At 45.9% G+C, this 18,993-nt stretch overlaps 1 protein-coding gene across 3 annotated transcripts in view; it reads left to right on the forward strand.

The window, feature by feature from the left end:
- The window catches only part of FARS2 (phenylalanyl-tRNA synthetase 2, mitochondrial), a 525,092-nt gene extending 509,652 nt beyond the window's left edge, over window positions 1–15,440 (forward strand). For all 3 annotated transcript variants that reach the window (XM_032861501.1, XM_032861502.1, XM_032861500.1), the window contains one exon: window positions 15,147–15,440. In XM_032861501.1, coding sequence (XP_032717392.1) covers window positions 15,147–15,285 — 139 coding nt within the window. In that variant the 3' untranslated portion in view covers window positions 15,286–15,440. The remainder of the gene's footprint in view (window positions 1–15,146) is intronic.
- Window positions 15,441–18,993: the final 3,553 nt, after the last annotated feature.

An 18,993-nucleotide genomic window follows, 5' to 3' on the forward strand; every position in this document is an offset into this window, starting at 1 on the left:
ATGTTAGGTGCTTGCTCAGAGTTTCCCGAGTGGTTAGGGGAAAGGCTAATATCTTAGGAACCCAAACTTCTTGATACCCCATGTTGCTGTTTCCCAGTGCCCCACACCCAGTTTTCTCACCCAGAACCCCATCTTAGGAAAGGGGTAGCAGGGTGCCCTGGAGAGGTCCCTGCAGACTCTGCCCCCACTAGCAGAGCAGGTGAAGTGGGCAAGTCACCCAATCCCTCTGGGTCTCAGTATCCCTATTGTTGCCATGGAAGTCATGCTGTATAAGAGAGTTTTGAGAAGTATGTAAGATCAGATACTCAGAGTGTATTATTAAAATACTTAGTCCTTTTTAAATAAAAGTGCCCAAAACAAAGTAACAGTTCAGCCCCCAGAATTTCCTTCAATCCTGTTTTGGGGACATTGAGACAGAGGGAGGGTAAGAGAGAAGGAGAGAGAAAGTACATGTGTTGCACGGAAACATTATGAATCAAAGCCACTTCTACAAACACTGAAGAAAGCAGATGGCCAGAGGGGGCTCTGCTTTGGACATCAATTTATTTGGTTGATAACAAAGAGAAAGGGTGCTCCCTCTGGCATTTTTGCTGGAAGGCCAGAATTTATACTTCTCCCTCCATTCCAGCTATAGAGTTCTCCCCGTTGTCTGCCAACAGGACACTAGATCCCTCTGCAACTTTTCTCCTTGTCTGTGCTTTGGGAGTTGCTGTTTCTGCCATTGGCACAGACTTATATGTAGACCTAGAGACTAGGGTAAATGAGCGTCTTCTAATGAATTGTAACCGTGATCGGCTCTGGCACAGAGCTGTCAGTCATCCAGGCCTTTCTTTTGCCTCCCCTTACCTCCCCATGTTAAGACGCTTGTAGGTTTCATGGCTTTGTCCTATCCGTTGAAAAGGGAGCAGCAGATCTGTCTTTTCTCTCTGCTCTATTTTGATTTTTCCTGTGGCCAGAGGTAACTGCAGAACGTGGTTTTCAAAAACAAAACCAACCAGGCTAGAGCTTCCAAATCAAGTGCAGTCAACACAATGTTTCACAGAGAGACTCGCCAACCACTCCCCTGTAGTTTTAATGAAAACCAGTAGTCTGGATTCAACCAGTGCCGTGGTGATGCTAACAGAGAAGCTGCTTAGACATCATGCAGCCTGAGGTGCTCAAAGGCCAGGAGAAGAGGGTCTAGTACTTAGCACCTGGGGCCCAAGAAATTTCTTTTAATCTTAATGCTCTTGTTTATTTTCCTCTTCTTCTGTAAATCTAGGGACACATAACTTTTTTATTAATCTAAATAAATGTATGTGCTGCTTACCAAACAAATTAGTTAGCAAAGGTTACAATGCTAATACTAATTATAGTAACTAGCGGTTTGTTTTGTTTTGAAGATTTTATTTATTTGACAGACAGATCACAAGTAGGCAGAGAGGCAGGCAGAAGGGGGAGAGGGAGCAGGCTCCCTGCTCAGCAGAAAGCCGGATGCGGGGCTTGATCACAGGACCCTGAGATGACTATCTGAGCCAAAGGCAGAGGCCTAATCCACTGAGCCACCCAGGTGCCCCAGTACCTGGTATTTTTTTTTAATCAGGTATTTATTTTGTGTCAGGCACTGTGTTAGAATCTTTACACATACATCTCTAAGATATAGTGTAGCCCCATGAAGAGGTGTTAAAAATTAGGCTTACAGAGATCCAGCAACTTTCCAGAAAGAAATCACACCTAGCATGTGCTGTAAGCAGGTCTGTGTGCCTCCCGACCATGGGCTCTCAGCTCTTCAGCTGTATGGCCTCATGGGGTATTTTAGAAAGTTATCGATTCTTTGGGAAGCCTGTGACTGATGGTTGGAATGAGAGATCGGCTTTCTGAGCTGCTTACTCCAATTTAGAGCAATTCTGGGACTACCATCTGAGATGGGGCTATCCCCGAACACTGTGGCATCTGAATCCTAGCTTTCAGCTGGTTGTGATCTCAGCCATCCTATTACTCTTGCTCTAATGAAGCATTGGTGGTTCAGTGGTAGAATTCTCGCCTGCCTATTACTCTTGCTCTGAGTAATTACTAATTCCTCTTCTTTGATCTGCTCTCTTTTGGAATTCAGTTTCCTTCCTAAAATATACCTTTCACAGGTCTTTCATGTAAGGTGTCGAGCAGTAAACTTCTCATGTTGTTTTACTTTGTCTGAAAGTGTTTTGATTTTGCCATTTTTCTGGAATAACAGTTTAGCTGAGTACAATTGATACAGGTTGACATTTTGTTGGTACTATTCCATTCGCTCCTGACCTCCAGAGCTATCGAGAAGTTGACCATTTCTTGTATTGTTCCTTTGTAAGTTCTGTATTTTTCCCCTCTAGTTGTTGCCAAGGTCATCTCTTTGTCCTAAATGTTCTACAGTTTCATTACCATGTGTCTGGTGCAGACTTGTTTCCTTTTACCCCATTCAGAATTTACTGTGCTTCCAGAGTCCGAGGATTTCATTAATTCTAGAAGTCTCTTGCTGTTATCTTTTCAGATATTGCCTCTCTTTGTTTTCTCTCTAGTCTTCTTCAGGTCCTCATATTCTATCCTACACTTCTTACCCTCTCTCCTGTCTTCCATTTCTGTACTTCACTCTGCTGCATGCTAAGCAGCTCCTCAGATCTGTCTTCCAGTGTACTAATTCTTCATTTAGCTGTGTCTAATCTGTCATTTCAACCTTTCCACCCATTTTAAAATTATAACTATATTTTTCTATACATTTTTTTGCATGAACCAACTCACTAAATAAACAAAAGTAAATGGCTTTTAAATCTCAGTGACAGAAAACTTGGCAAGTACTTGAAGTTTCTAGAGGTCATTGGAACTTCTCTCTCCAGAAAGGAATCTTCCTCACATTCCGAGGGGCAGATGGGAACTCCCGACAAATGATGGTATCTGGGGTAGTACCCCCCTCCGTATGAGGATTGTTCTGCACTACAGACAATGACAGGGTCTGCAGGAAGTATGGCCTTTGACACAGAATGAGTCACTGGGGAAAAGGATGTTACTATTTACAAAGGGTTAGCAATTCAGATCGAAGGCATTCACCTTGCCACTGATTACAAATCTCTAGGAACAGCCACCAAATCAGCCTTGAGTTTCTCACCGGTGTCTGACTATTGGCCGCCTTCAGAGGCAATATTCACATGGTTGCTTGCATTTTTATGTGGGCCTATTTCTGATTTGCTATTCTCTTTTCTAATGTTCTTTCTTATGGTTCTTTTATGTATTTGGAGCATTTTAAAATGTTTAAATCCATTTTTAAGCATTTTAAACACTTCTCTGGTTGTTCTTGTGTCTGAAATCCTGGGGATACTAATCCTTTGTTTTTTATCTAATGACTCAGGCATATCATGGGTCATTTCCTCATGTGCTCTGTAATTTTTGGCTGTGAGGTTGTGTTCTTTGGAGCTTTTCCTGAAGTGATCCCATGTAGCTAACCTTCTCTCCAGAGTGTTCTGCATTTTCCTCTGCCAGGTATCCTAGAGTAGCACCATTCCAGGACCAATTTTATATTGATTTCTCAGCTTGAAGATCTGAGGCATTGTATGTTTTGGATCCAAAAGCCTCTTGTGACACTGGGATTGTGATTCTCAGGGTAGACTCCTTTACATTGTTCTCAGAATCTAAGCAGAGACAAGATTCCTTTGCTCCTCTTTGTGCCAAGGATGTATTTTTCTCCTTAGTCTGATGTTTTATTTGGTTGTACCAGCTTTGTGCAGGAATCTACCTTCTTGCTTCATGTGGACCAAAGCCTTCATCTCTGTTCCCACGTGGACATTAAAATATAAACTTCAGGTTACAATAACTGATACTTCTCTTTGCTCTAGGCAACTGAGGCATTAGGCACTTAATATTACACAGTTTTTTTTTCCTTTATTTTTTGTACCTGGAGATTTTCACTTGCTTTCATATTATCTATTTAGCTATCTACTTCTTTTCAAAGCCAATGTCCTTGTATGTTATCCAACACATCTGGGAGTATATAGCAGTAGGATCTTTATTTTATTCTGCTATCATTCTGGAACCTTCCTAGCTCACTACTATCTTATTCTGAGCTAGTTGGCATACATGGAAGAGACAGACATATTCTTTGGTCACCTGTTCCAGCAATCTGTCCAAAACACACACTGTCCAACCCTGCACTTATTCCTTTGTCCAGAAAGAAAAAAACTCAGCATGAAGTATGAAAGGAGGGAACCTAAAGATGTTAGCCCACACTAGTACTTTCTTCAAGGCATGAACATGACAATGTGTCACATTGCCCTGTGAGTCCACAATTGAGGTGTCTTGATATTTTTCCTTTGAAAGTAACCCATGGGCACTCTTATCAAATCTTGCCTAATTATTTATTATGGACAGATTCAACTTCAGAAGACTATGTTTCCCCACAGTACACCAGAAATGTGAGCTTGATATCTTTTTTTTTTTTTTGAAGTAAGAAAATATCAAAAAGAAAATACTTGTTTTCGGTGAGTTGGAAAATGGATAACTGTAATTCAATAATATTTTAAAATGGTTTACGGACTCTAACTCTGACTCTATTAGTACTTTCTTCGAAGTTGCTGACAGTGCTTTTTTCACATGACTTCAGTTTTTTTCCTAACTGAGGGACTAGTTAAGAACAAATAGCATTGCTTCTGTTTTATTGAGGAAGAGGGGAGACCTGTAGAGGTCACTGGATTTATCCAATGGCAAAGATATTTAGGCCACCAAAAAAGCTATGTTGAACCAACCTACTTCCCTTGCCTGAAGCAAAATTGCTATTTTGTGGAAGTACATTTTAGGGCTATTCCCTCAAGTTTCATCAAGGGAACAGCCTTATGAAACTCACTACTGCCTTGAAAATAGTGAGACACTGGCCACTAATAGCAGTCAGTATCCCCAGCCCAGGATTAAAAGCATAGCTTTGGAAGCATTTGGATTATTTCAGTTGTAATCCTATGTCTTACCTACTGTTTGAGTGACCTGGGCAAGTCACTTTTAACCTCTCTGAGCTATAGTTTTCTCACCAGCAAAATAGGATAAATAATTCCCATTATTATAGGACTGTGATAAAAATTAAATAGGATAATGCATGTAGACATACTAAGTGACCCATAAATCATAGCCATTATTAATGAGAAATTCCCTGTGGGAAGCCCAACCTGAGAAATTTCTTTTAGAATATTATGTTGGGGTAAGTTTTGCTTCTCTAAAGAACTGCAGTCTTCTCTCAGGCACTATGAAATATGGAATGGTTAAGTCTTTCTTTTCATTTGGTTTGCAAGTGCTAAAGCAAGTTTATTATCTCTACTAGTTCAAATGCAACCTGCAGGTCTGGGTTCTGTGTTCTTCAGGTTTGACTGGCCTCATCAATCTCATATTCTCTCTTATTCTGGCTTTGTTTGTTTTTCTTTTTCTCCCCTGTATTTTCTGTGAATGATGAGGATAAAATGAAACATGAAAGTGCCTAGCACTGAGTACATAGTAGATTACTCTTCCCTTTCAAATGTTTTTTTTTTCCCCCTTGGGGCCCCCGGGCGTGGCTCAGTCAGTTAAGTGTCTGACTCTTGATTTCAGGCCAGATCATAAACTCAGGGCTGTGAGTTTGAGCCCTGTGTTCAGCTCTGTGCTGAGCATGGAACCTGCTTAGGATTCACTCTCCCTCTCTCTCTCTATGCCTCTCCACCCCATCCCTGCTTTCTCTCTCTAAAAAAAAAATAAAATAAAATGTTTTTTTCTTCTTTTACCCTTGCTTTCTTTATACTTCCTACACTTTCTCTGCTAAGTAATATTTACTAATGAATTTATTCTTTCCCTGTTTTGTGATAAAGTCCTAGTCATATTTCTAAAAGCATCCTATAATTTAATTGGTGAATAATAATTGTTACTGGGATATCCCTGGTTAAAAGTAGTTAATGGTGGAGCACCTGGGTGGCTCAGTCAGTTGAGAATCCAACTGTTGGTTTGGGCTCAGTCATGATCTCAGGGTCATGAGATCGAGCACCCTATTGGGCATCCATACTCAGTGCAGAGTCTGCTTGAGATTCTGTCTCTCCCCCTCTCTCTCTGCTCCTCACCTCCACTCATGCACTGTCTCTCTTTCCTTCTCTCTCTCTCTTTCTTTTTCTGTCTCAAATAAATAAATAAATAAATCTTAAAAATAAAGTTAATGGTGCCTACAGCAGACATTAACAGGCTGAACAAAGTGTGCCTACAACAAAAAGATGAGCAGACTTGAATGAAAAGGAAGTGAGTCCCTACTAATTCCTTCACTAAGTCACTGCATCTGTCTGGGCCCGCACCTGGCTCTGCAGGAGGAGGTGACCACCTATCAGGATTGCCGTGTAGGTCTCAACCAATAAAACCATGTGCGTCCAAGGCTCTGGAAGCTGCATCACTTTATAATTGTTAATCTTTCTTATTGTTGCCACTGTTGCTCCTAACAAAGTATTTCAATTTTACAAAGATTGTCTGATGGCAAAGCCCAGAGCTTTCTTTAATTTTATCAATATTTGGAATTTAAACATAGTTTTCATATAGGTGTCACAGGTTCTAGGACACATATGTCTTGGTTTGGTTTCCTCATGTTAGCTCTTCAGGGGAATAGATGGTCTGGGATAATCATGTCCTTCTCTAGATGGTAAAAATAAATCCATTAGGGACGTCCATAACTGTGGTATGACTATAAAGGAGTGCACACAAACATTCCAGCAACTTCTGAGTTGTTCACTGACACTTGCACAGGACACCGCTCTGATCTACCCATTTATGTTAATTGCCCTTTTATGTAGCCTCATGGCTCCATGTACCTCTTCTTCAAGCCCAATAGGATAGTAGCAGTTTATATTTCTTTCTAATTATTTGATTAATGCCTGTATTTTATGCTAGACTGTGAGCTTCATGAGGTCAGGCCTGTTTTGTTTGTTTTATTCCACCATTAGGTCCTTATACCTGGCAAAATGCATGACATATATTGGATATTCACTTCATCTGTTGGATGGATGGATGGGTGGGCAGATGCATGGACAGACATTTAATCTCAAAGACAATGATGTCCAACATTATATGTGCTGCCTCCAACGCTGACTACCAATGGTCCTGGGAGTCCCTTCCAGGGCTGTTGTGGGACAGAATCCAGCACCAGTGAAGAGAAACATAGGAGGCACTTGTCAGCTTAATGTAAAGGGAATCTCGCTCTCAGCCTGCACTGGGAAAGCCTGAAATGGGCGGCCCCAGAAGTAATCCAGCAGAAGGCTTTTTAGAAAGTGCTCAAGCGTGGGCCAGAAAATCTTTATAGTCCCATGTCTTGGATTCTGTGATTCCATAAAATATGTTGCTTGTATGATGGATCATTAACAAGATATCACTGCTGTACTCCAGCCTAGAATACTATGGATAGAAGAAGCTCATCCTAACAGCCAAGTCCCTATTTTGTCACTCTCTCCCTCACCCTCCCACTCAATATTTGTCAGGACATAGTACTATTAATTAGACCCAGAGAGTCCCTCCTCAAAAATGTTTGCAAAATAACTCTAAATCACTAGAAATGTATATAAATTTCTCTTTCCTAATACTTCCTTCATAGTTAGACACTGAGTCTTTCTTAAAGTAATTAGCACATTTCATCCATTACTCGCTAAAGAAATTTATCTATACAGCATAACACAGTTATGAGTAATTCTACTTATAAATATGGGATTGAGGATAGATCTGTAGCATACCCCCTTGGTTGGGTGGCTATTACTATCAGATCGGTGACATGGTAAACCATAATATCTGAGTAATCCTCTATTGTTTGGGGGGGAGTAAGATTTGAAGTTCACTGAGGGCCAGACTCTAGATACAATAAAACTGCCCAGAGCAGTCAAGATATTACAGAGACATGATCCTGGACTTTGTTGTTTTGGTTGATTGCTTAATAATGCATTTTCACTTGAGGCTTCTGAACCAGAACATGAGGCTCTCCTCTATAATTCCCACCCACCCTGCAGCCTCTTCCCCTACCAGTTCTGTACTATATAAAAGTGTAGACCCAGACCAGCCACTCTGAACTACTCACCTCTCCTCAATCTGTCCAGGCATGTCCGTGTTTCTGTCTGTGTGCCTTTGCGGAAATGACCCTTCACTCATACAGGGTCAGTCACTTCCTGTACATGCTGTGACCAAAGCTGGCTTCCTGCTGTGATTGTAGCCTTCTCCCAGCAGATCATGCAACCTCTGGACACCTCTTCACTGGACCATTTGTCCCTGCAACATACACTCAGCAACTCCGCATTGAAATGGAAGAGGAAAAAGATAATGAGTGCCTCCCGGCCAGTACTTATATCATTTTGCCAGCTGGATGCACCCCTTGGCCTTCACCTGCAAAAATCCTAACCATACTTTAAGATCTAAATCTAATCTCATCTCCCCTCCCAATCTTTCTCACTGCTAAGCCATTTACAGTCCATGTCATCCATTTAACATTTAGCATGAATAGCTTTGTCCTGTTGGTGTATTTCCACGTATAAATGTCTTAAACCCCAAATAGATGGTAATCTAGTCTAATCCTTCTTTTTGTATTATTTTGGGATACTTCTTCCCTCTAACACTGCCACTGAGTGTGCACAGAGAAGCCACTCTATGAATATTTATGTATTGATCAAGCAATTCGTATTTTGTATCTCCCACAATGTCTGCCTCAGCACAGGATAAATAATTGCTGATCAATTGATTGAGTTGGAAATGTAGCACTTCACCTACCACAAATCTTCTGTTTTGTAACCTGACTCATCCACCAAAGTGTCAACACATTTGGGAAGCTGCCATGTAACAGCAGAGAGTTAAAGTTAGCTCTGTTGACTTTGGCTTGGCAGACTAAGCCAGGGAGAAAAATAAAACCTCTTCCAAATTTTCCACACAACCAAAAAGCACAGAGCTTTGGAAATCTGTGCAAAATGAGCCATTACTCCAAGCTGGCTAGAAGTGTGTGAGGATGGTTTGGAAAACTATGGAATAGTTGATGAGAATTGTTCAAATGTGGTCAAACCTCGTTGTAGCTTTATGAGCAGGATATCATAAAAATTCATTTGTATAAAATGCAGGGCAGCTTAGTAGCTAGGTTAACAAAATCAAAATGAGCCATTTGGGAGGACAGAGACCAACCATGTTATACCCTTGCAACAGTCCTGCCACATGGATAGCAATAATTGGGGGATAGGGGTTTGTTCTTGTCTTCTGTTTGTTTTTAATATAAATGTGAATTCCCAACCTCCATTTCTAGTAATAGTGAACTAGGTTATTTGGGCCAACTCTCCTCAAATTTTTTTTATTTTAATAAAATATACATAACATTGACCTTTTTCACCATTTTAAGTGTACAGTTCTGGGGCATTAGGCACATTTACACTTCTGTACAACTATCACCACCATCCATCTCCAGGGCTTCTTTATCTTCCCAGACCCAAACTCTATCCCCATTCAACACTAACTCCTCCTCCTCCCTCCCCCAGTCCCTAGCAACCACCCTTCAACTTCCTGTCTCTATGACAGTTTTCACAACTCTAGAGACCTTATATAAGTGGAGTTCTGTGTTTGACCTTTTGTGTCTGGCTTGTTTCAGTTACTATGATGCCTTCAATTCCCTCTGTGTTGTAGCATGTATCCAAGTAGGGACCCATTTTTACAAATGGGATGTTGAAGCTCCAATAATTCATCTGAGGTCTTTCTGTGTGACCCAGAGTAGAGGCTCTATAATCTTCAGTTACATAAATATTAATACCAATCAGTAACTCTAAGTCTAAACTATGCTAAACCCTTAACATGTATTACTTTCATGCAGTTTCTTCAAAAAACCCTATGAGTTCATTATCTGTATCTTGGAATGAGAACCTGAATCAGAGATTAAGAACTGGCCCTGAGATCCTCTAGCGGAGAACTCACAGCACTGCTTAGTCTCTGTCTTGGGCCTCTCCATAAAAGATTCTATTAGATGATTTCCCCAAAGCAATTATTTTCCTATATGCATGCATGTGGAAACCAAGAACATTGGCCCCACTCCCCGGGAGGCATGAGCATGAACTCCTTCCTCCTGAGGAGCTTGGCATGAGACCCTCATTGGGAAGTACCAGGAGAAATTACAGGGATTGATGTGAATAAAACCCTGGGGGTGTTTTGAAACTTCCCTGAGGACTTGACAAGTGTTTGATATGAAAAAGCATTTCTTGCCGGCAAAATGTGTGTCTCTGAGGAGCTCTCAAGTTGCCAACATGCAAGCTGACTGGGAGCCGGGGTGGTAGGTGGGGGAGGCAGGTTTGAAAGCAACTCTACTCAAGCTGCACTCAGCAAGTCCCTTTCTCCCTGGCTCTGACTCTCCCTCCATCAAGGCCTGGATTGGAGTTGTCTTTCCCAAGGCAGTAACTGTCAGAGGAACCATCTGGTTTGGTTTCTTGTGACTGACTCCCAGGAACAGAAATCCCTCTGGGAAGAACCATAGCAGCAACAGCAGTAAGAGGCAGCTCTGATGCTGGCTGGATAGGAACTGGGGGGAGGGCCCTGCTCCAAGTGGCCTACCAGGGAGCCTTGGGCCTAAGACTTACTGTTCTGAGAATGAGAAAGGCAAAACTCTTAGTTCTGGAGAGTATTGGGTGGGAGTTGGGGGGAGGGTAGTTTGTGAAGAGAGGCTAAAAGGTGTCCAGAGTGTCTATTACAATTCGAGGTCTACCTTCTACAGGAAGACTTTCTTAGTGGGCTCTTTCAATCCATAATCCAACCCATTAAGCCAACTTCCTTCCCTCTTGCTTTGATCACTAATATCACTAATGCATCTTGTGTCCACGCGTCAGCCTGTCTGGAAATTGCCCCAGATCGGGGCCCTCTGCTCTTTCGTTCCATCCAGGCTCACACATACTGCTCGCTGGCTGGCTCATTTCCTCCACATGTACATTTACTCTAGAAACTCCTCTGTTCTCTGCACTAACTCTTGGAAAGTTAGACCCTGAAGGAGCTTCGGGCCCATTCAGTCCAGGCCTCTCACTGGGGAGGCCACATAAACATCGCTGGGGCTTGACTGGGAGCTAGGTCTCCTGCCTCCCACACCTTGTATGTTCACCACAGAAATGCTCACAACAAAGCGCCAGAGGGAAGAATCGTTTGCTAAAGGAGCATGTGAGGTGGGAGTGCAGTATGGCTGACATCACACGGCAAGCACCAGGCCCCTCACGGCCATGAGGGAAATGGTTCTTCATTGGGCTCCTCTCTGGTGACAGAAGGACCTTGGCAGACCACCAGTCCCTGGATGTGAGCTGGTTGGGTCGGGATTCTCCTCACTTGCTTATCTCTGTCCAGCTCAGTGCCTAGAGCATGCTGTTTATGGACAGACTAAAGGAATCTGTAAGGAGACCACTGGGGGTGGAACAGGAAGAGAGGAGGAATATGCTGGAGCACTGAGGCATGGTACTTAATACTTGGGCTCTGAAACCAAATTCCCTAGATTGTGTGTGTTTGTAATGAGGTGAAAGTTAACCATTTTTAAAGTGGGCGGTTCAGTGGCATTTAGTAAATTCTCAATGTTAGGCAACCACACTACCTACCTAGTTCCAAAGCATTTCCTTCACCCCAGAAGAAAGCCTCATACCCACTGTTCACCTTAAAATGGCCAGTGATCTTCCCAGCAAACAATGTGTTTATTTGGGAATAAAAGAGAATTATAGTCCAGAACAAGCCAGCTATGACACAATCATAGGCAAGTCCCACAAATGAAAGAGAAGAAGAAGAAGTTGAGAGGGATAAATTTTTCCCATTCATCTTCTTCTTTATGAGGAAGAAGGAGGAGTTGAGAGGGGTTGTTTTGGAAAAAGTCCATTGGAGAGAAGTGAGAGTTTGGGGTGATGACGGTTTCTCACTAGCTGAGTTTTTCTGACCCGCAGGTGGTGGGTCTCTTGAAGGAGATGCGATGTAAATCTTTGCCCGTGGGGGCCTGTCACTGATAACTGTTTACTGGCGAGACCCTTCTGCTGGGGTCTGTAATAATGGACACTTCTATTGGAGTCTGTGGTTGTCAGTTCTTCCTGTAACTGACATTCAGTGGAAGGGCTCCTCCATCTAGGCTCCCCTTCTAGCCTCCCGGCCCCTTTACTAATTTATTAAGCTGTTTATGCCCATATTCCCTTCCCCCACCCTCTGGAAACCACCACTCTGCTTTCTGTCTCTATGAATTGCCCTTTTCCGGATCTTTCATGTGGATGAAATGATGCAGTACGTGGTCTGCTGTGCCTGGCTTCTTTCACTTGGCCTGCTTTTGGGGGTTCATCCACACTGCAGCAGGTGTCAGCATTTCATTCCTTTAAGGACTGGATAATACTCCATGGTGTGGGTATACCATATTTTGTTTATCCATTCATCCACTGATGGCCATATCCTCTGTTTGACTGTTTTAAGTTGAGCTGCTGTGAAAATTCTCATACAAGTGTTTGTTTGAACACCTGCTTTCAGTTCTTTTGGGTATATGCCTAGCAGTGGAGTGGCTGGGTCATAGGGTTTTGGGTATATGCCTAGCAGTGGAGTGGCTGGGTCATAGGGTTATCCTCTGTTTAACCATTTGAGGAACCAACCACCAGACTGTTTTCCACAGTGGCTCTACCATCTACATTCCTGCCACATTGCCTGGTTTCAAACCCAGCCCTGCCACTTAGTAGTTGTTTGAAGTTGGGCGAGTTACTTTGCACTCCGTGCCTTGGTTTCCTCATTACTATAAACCAGGACAGTAATGCTATGTACTCCATGGGGTTTGGATGCTTCCAGGAGTGAACACCTCCAGAGGGCTTGGAATGGTGCCCAGTATGCAAGACTCACTACAGAAATGTTTCCTGCTACTGTTACTGAGAGATAGTGAGGGGCATGGCAGATACAAGACTGAGAAGTTTCTGACTAAAAAGGTCCACATTGGGTGGTACAAAAGAATCATGGGGGCTCTAATTTGCATAGTTGGAGTTGGCACTGAGGGCATCCCTCCTTTGAGAGAGTCTGTCTTCATACCTACTCAGTGATAAGCCACAAGTTCAATCTGCTCTGTGACTCTGTGGTTCTTGTGGAGATCCCGCTCCTCAAGGCTGAGGAAACTCATGACCAACACCAACTCCACTTCTTCCAGTTCTTCAGCAAGCACAAGGAGGACAGGAGGGTGTCCCAACAACTAAAAGCTCCAAAAAGAAGTCCCTAGAAAACAGAGGGCCACCTGGGTGGCTCAGTCGGTTAAGCATCTAACTCTTGATTTCACCTCAGGTTGTGATCTCAGGGTCAGAGAATTGAGCCCCACATCGGGCTCCACACACTCCGCATAGAGTCTGCTTGTCCCTCTCTCTCTGCTCCTCCCCCGGCTCATGTGTGCTCTCTCTCTCTCTCTCCCTCAAATAAATAAATGAAATCTTTAAAAAAAAAAAAAAGAGTTCCTAGAAAACAAATAAAAGTAAGTCTTCTCTCTCTCACCAGTAATGTAAGGAAAAGGCAAAACTGGTTGATTTTCAGCTGAATCTACTGAATTACCACCAAATATTCTGCCAATTTTATTTCTCTCAATTTATAAAATTAATCCATATGTTTATGATTCATTTACTCCTCACTCATCGAAATGTTTTCTAAAAGCTGTTTGAATCCCACGAATCCTGATGGGGGCCTTCTCCAAAGCACATAGAAGCAAGATGATAAATTTCCCATTCATCTTGGGTTGGAAATCTCGGCTTGTCAAGCGGCCATATTACCAACTCTTAAGCTGAGTAAGAGACGCCAGAGTGAACTGACAAGAACGTGTACTAACACTTGCCACCAGCATCCTCTGGCCTCACACTCGTATAGCACTTCATAATTTGCAGAGCCCTGTCACTTTCTAGACAGGTCTCTACAACCGTTTGGAGAGCTTGGTGGAGTAAGGTGCTATGCTGTTAGCTCTTTCAACAGAGAAGGAACAGAGACCAGGAAAGGTGTGTCGAGGCCCAGAGATGGAGGGGCCAGTGCTAGGACCCTGTGCTCAGAAGGGGCCTCTGTGTCCCTCCCTCAGGCAGGGAATTAGAAGGGCTGGCACAGGGTCCTCTTGCAGGGCTCAGTGCACCCTCCCCCCACACACAGGAAACCATCGCACCCTTCCACGGTCCCCACGTCACTGACAATCCGGGCCCCCAGATCGTGAGGCTGCACTTGTTCTCATAAATGTTTGCATCATCTTCAGGCATCTAGAACTCCTCCACTCTCCTTCTCCCTCCTTAACTCATTGCTCCTCTTCCAGAACCTTCCATCTCTCAGACAGTTCGGATGTTGCCATGTCCTTTCTTGGTGACATCAGGTTGGAAGAAAAGCCTGTGTTCTGCACGCGGGGGAAGCTGGGCAGGGGCTTCCCACAGCCACCAGAGGCCCAGTGCAGGAGGGCACCGTTGGGCTGTCCTTCTGCAATGGACTGTCTCTTAAGGGCCCCAGCAGAGCAGGCCTTGTCCTTCCAGCAGCACCGGGAGGCCGTCTGGTGTGTCTGCAGCACAGAGGCCTGTGGAGAAAGCCTCTCGTCCTCAGAGCATCTGTGGCTTGTCACGTGCCTCTGTGGAGACCAAGTTCTACAAAAGGCCCCACAACCTAGACCTTGGAAGCATGTCTGTCTGGCACAATTGTATGCTTTGTGTGGCCTACAGGGGTGAAAAGAGAGTGATCTCTCTCAGCCTTCGGGGACAGTCCCGGCCTTGGGACCCTGGTGTGCCTTCCACACATGATTGTTTCCTGTGCTGTGAGAAGGGTGGAGGCATACCGGCCTCGGCTCCTCACCCTGTCTCCTTCTCAGAGTCCCCTGGGGAGCCAACGGAAAACCCAGAAGCCAGACCCCGCATCCCGCCTGCTGGACCATAATCTCCAGGGCTCGGAGACCCCTAAGAAGTCCCCTACCCCCGGGGACTTGAGTGCATCTGGGCCGGTGGAAAGCAGCTGTCTTGTTTGTTCAAGTCCGTGTTCCCCTAACACCACTTCCCACGCTGCACACGAGAGGTGCAGGCTGTTGCGGCGAGTGATGTCTCCCTCCCCCCTGGATCCGATCCTCAGCTCCCCACTGGGGTCGGCCTGCTCAGGGCCGCCAGCACGGCTCCTGCAGGCAGCAGGCACGCCTGTCCCTCACTCACCTGCCTTTCTCTTTCGCTCCCCAGGACGCACAAGACCAGCCACTGCTACCGCATCACGTACCGCCACATGGAGCGGACCCTGTCCCAGAGAGAGGTCCAGCACGTGCACCAGGCAGTGCAGGAGGCCACGGTGCAGCTGCTGGGCGTAGAGGGCAGGTTTTGAGGCCACTGCCTGGACCAGGCCGCCGCCGCTCGGGGCTCCAGGGATTTGAGGGAGAGAAAAGGCTACTGTTTGTGGACGGGGGTATCCGTCATGTTTTGATAAGTGGGTCAGTGTTGGGACTTTCAGAAAATAAAGGATCGCTCCTGAGAAGCTGTTGACATGGCATTTGTCTTTTATTTGGGGAAAGAGGGAAAAAAGAAGCAATAATATAAGAGATCCCTCCTCTTCCTTGAAAAAGTGCTTTGCCCGTTGGTGCTCAGTGTGGTTAATTGGTCCCTAGGTTCCATTAAAGTATAAAGACCAGGCGTGATTTCTTGCCTATCAGGCTCTTCCACCCTTGTAATGAGTGAAGACACAAAGAGACATCAGAAGCTCTGGACACCAGAAGATTGTTTGAGTCTGCTTCCATGCTTGCTTTCTTCTCTTCGTTTTCTGCTTTGCAAAGGGCAGGCTTCACACAGGGCACTAATGAAATGCCAGGGCCCCCCTCAAAAGTGAAGGCAGTCACGTGTCTGAGTGGGGCAGGATAGTTCTTGCTTTTCATAAACCCGTGGCTTGGAGCCAGACCTCTTGGCCCAGGCTTGGGCTCAGCTTCCTTTTGGCCCAGCAGTGAGGAAGGAAAGGAGCAAGAGCCACCCCAGAGGCTGGGAGGCCCACAGGAACCCCGTCCTTGAACGCCTGCGAGTTTCACTGCCTCACAGAAGGCCCGTGCTTCCGGAGACGACCTTTAAGGAAGACTATGGGGCTTTGATGTCCCCCTCCCCTTTCCATCCCAGGCACTTTGTAGTCTGCCGGCCTCACTCCTGACCATTTTTAATAATCAAATTCCATCCCTGGCACGATGCTGGAGGCTGATGGAGGACTGCAAGGGCTGGGATAAATATTTGATGAGGGGTGGCCATTATCAGCTAGTGGCGTGGGGGGTGGGCAGCTGCACTCAAAGGGAAGGAATGGGCTTTCATGTCATTCTACCTTGTTATTCATTTGTACTTTTCCTTTGGATTTTTGAGGAATTAAGGAAGCAGAACCCCAACTCCTGCACCCAGGCTTGGAATCAAACTGCTGTCCAAGGTCCTGGGGCCCCCTGGATGCAGTTCCTTAAGTGGCTAGATCCGAGTGGGAAGGCACAATATGATTTGTAATGTCTTCTTCAGTAGCATTTGCTAGCAGACCATTTCTGCTTCAGCCTTGGGCTGCATTTCCAGAGGCCCTTTTCATCCCCAAGACCCATTAGGCATTGATTAATATTCTCCAATACAACAAGTTAGGTGGGTAATACCCGACAATGAGGGTGCTGCCCCCTGGCCTTGAGCCAGAACAAAGATTTGTCAGATCCTGTGCTTGGTCCAAACCCTCTACCCGGGCCCGGAGAAGTGACATTCAGAAGGCTTCACAGAGTGCCGTCCTGAACATCCCTCTCAATACACTATAAGGTATATCAGTTATCTAAATTGTGCAAAGGAGACACTGAGACCTAAAGAAGTCACAGGACTTGACCAGCAATGACGCCCAGGAGGTGGCCGGCCTCACGCTCAAGCCTGCTGCGTCCAGATTAGTAACCTCCATCTACACAGATGTTGGTTGGTGGTACCGTCCGTGCCTCCCTCCCTCTGGCTCCTCGGGCCTCGGTTCCGTTTGGAGAACGCCAGCTGCATGGGCTCCACTCCAGCAGTCTGGCACTCACGCCGAACTGCCTCCCCAGAGCCCAGGGAGAAGCCGGCTCTTGACTTTCCGTGTGGCTCCCACCAGAGAACACGTAGTGAGAAAGGAAACAATAAGAAAAGCCATTTAAGCCGTAAGATGAATAGCACTTCGCAGCTCAAGAGCGGAGAGCTCTGTATAAAGTCGAGCACGGTGACTAACACCAGCACCAGCACTGTGAGCCTCTGGGGTGCTCGGGTCCTTCCTTTGTATAATAGGAGTAATAATAGCACGTACCCCGGAGAGTGCTCGCAAGGGCCTGATGAGATATCTCATGCGCTCTACTTCGCGTGGAACCTGGAACCTAACGAGCCAGCAGTTAATGATACCTGCTCTGATCAATATTCAGGTGGGAAGAGGTAGAACTGCAATATTCGAATGGGAACAGATCCTGGAGGGGGGCGTCTGCGTGGCTCAGTCGCTCGGACGTCCGCCTCTTGGTTTCAGCTCAGATCATGATCTCGGGGTCATGGGATTGAGCCCAAGGCCGTGGGATCAAGCCCTGCTTTGGGCTCCACGCTCAGTGGGGAGTCTGCTTGGGATTCTTTCCTTCTCCCTCTAGCCCACCCCACTTTTCCTCTCAAATAAATAAATCTTAAAAAAAAAAAAATCCTGGAGAGCAGCCATATCTCTCCCTAGATGAGTGTATATGTGAGGACACTAGCTGGTCAAGAGGACATACCCAAGGGCATAGCTAATTACCGTAGAGCTAGGCCTAGAACCAGGCTTTCCAGAGCCATTTTCCACAACACCATACCGAATCTGACATCTTAGCACATCTTCAGGTGTAAGGCCCATGAAAAGCCTTGAGCCTCATAAGGGTCAGGAAGGCTCAGGCTAAGGTCGCAGCCGTGTCCTGGAGCTGAGGACCCAGTACCTTTGCAGCCCACACGTCACAGATGCCAGCCGGACAGAGGTCAGCAGTCTCTGGCTGCTCCGAAGTCATGGAGATAAATTCTGTGACCAGCTGCAGCCTCAGGGGGCAGCCTTGTGGGCTCCACAGACATTCATCCCTTTGTCCCCTCCCCACTCTTTCCTCTTCCTGCTGGTGCCCCCCTGCTGACCTGATTCCCCAGCAGCCTATCATTCTTGGAATCAACCAGTCACCCCAACACTGGCCCGATGCGCCCTGCCATGGGCTGGTGGGCTGGCAGACAAGAAACGAGAAAGGCAACCCTTCACCGCTGGAGGCTCTTTCATTATTTAAATTACTTTCATATGTAGGAGCAACAAGTGAACCCAAAGAACACGTGGCAACTTCCAAATGGCCACACGCTGACTCTGCTTAACGAGACACCACAGTGGACACACTGTGTCCTCCATCCTCGTGCCCACCAGGAGTCCGCCAGTCTTCCCACTGACCACCATCACTCAAACAGCACTTGCGGGCCACGAGCCAGGGCCGTGGGCCCTTCCGCACCTGCAGGTCAGATACATATTTTTCTGGTGGCGGGAGGGGGCGTAACAGTGGTGGTGGAGTTGACGGGGCTAACGTTGTGGTCTTCCGGGCACGATGTTCCACCTTTGTTTGGCCATTTAGAGCTGTTCTGTATAACAGATGGGGCCACAGAAAGAGAAACCAAGTCCTTCCTTCATGGAGTTCACATGCATCCTCTCATTCCAACTGCACAAGCCCCTGTGGCTCATCCCATTACCATCTCAACTCCAAGGCGAGATTAACCGTGTGCAGGGACGTGTTGCAAAGCCAGCAGCACTGGAGAAGGTAGGTCCTCCTGACTCTCAGGCCTGTGCTCGTAACGTTGCCTCCCACTCCTCCCTGTGCATCTGCCCAGACCCTGGGACGCTGACAGTCAGGGTGGGGAATTCCTTCTGGACCCAGGCAGAGGCAACGGGCCACCATTGTGGAGACATTGCCAGCAGGGTCTTCAAGCTTCAGGACAGCAACAGCAGCCAGAGACAAGCCACAGGACTTCTCAGCGAGGGGCTAGGGCCTTTGCTGTAGACCCTCAGGACCAGCCACGAGTTCTATGTCAAAACTGCTAGAAG

Source organism: Lontra canadensis, unplaced genomic scaffold (genome assembly GCF_010015895.1).
Source record: "Lontra canadensis isolate GAN:19392208 unplaced genomic scaffold, GSC_riverotter_1.0 scaffold21, whole genome shotgun sequence".
Lineage (NCBI taxonomy): Eukaryota > Metazoa > Chordata > Mammalia > Carnivora > Mustelidae > Lontra > Lontra canadensis.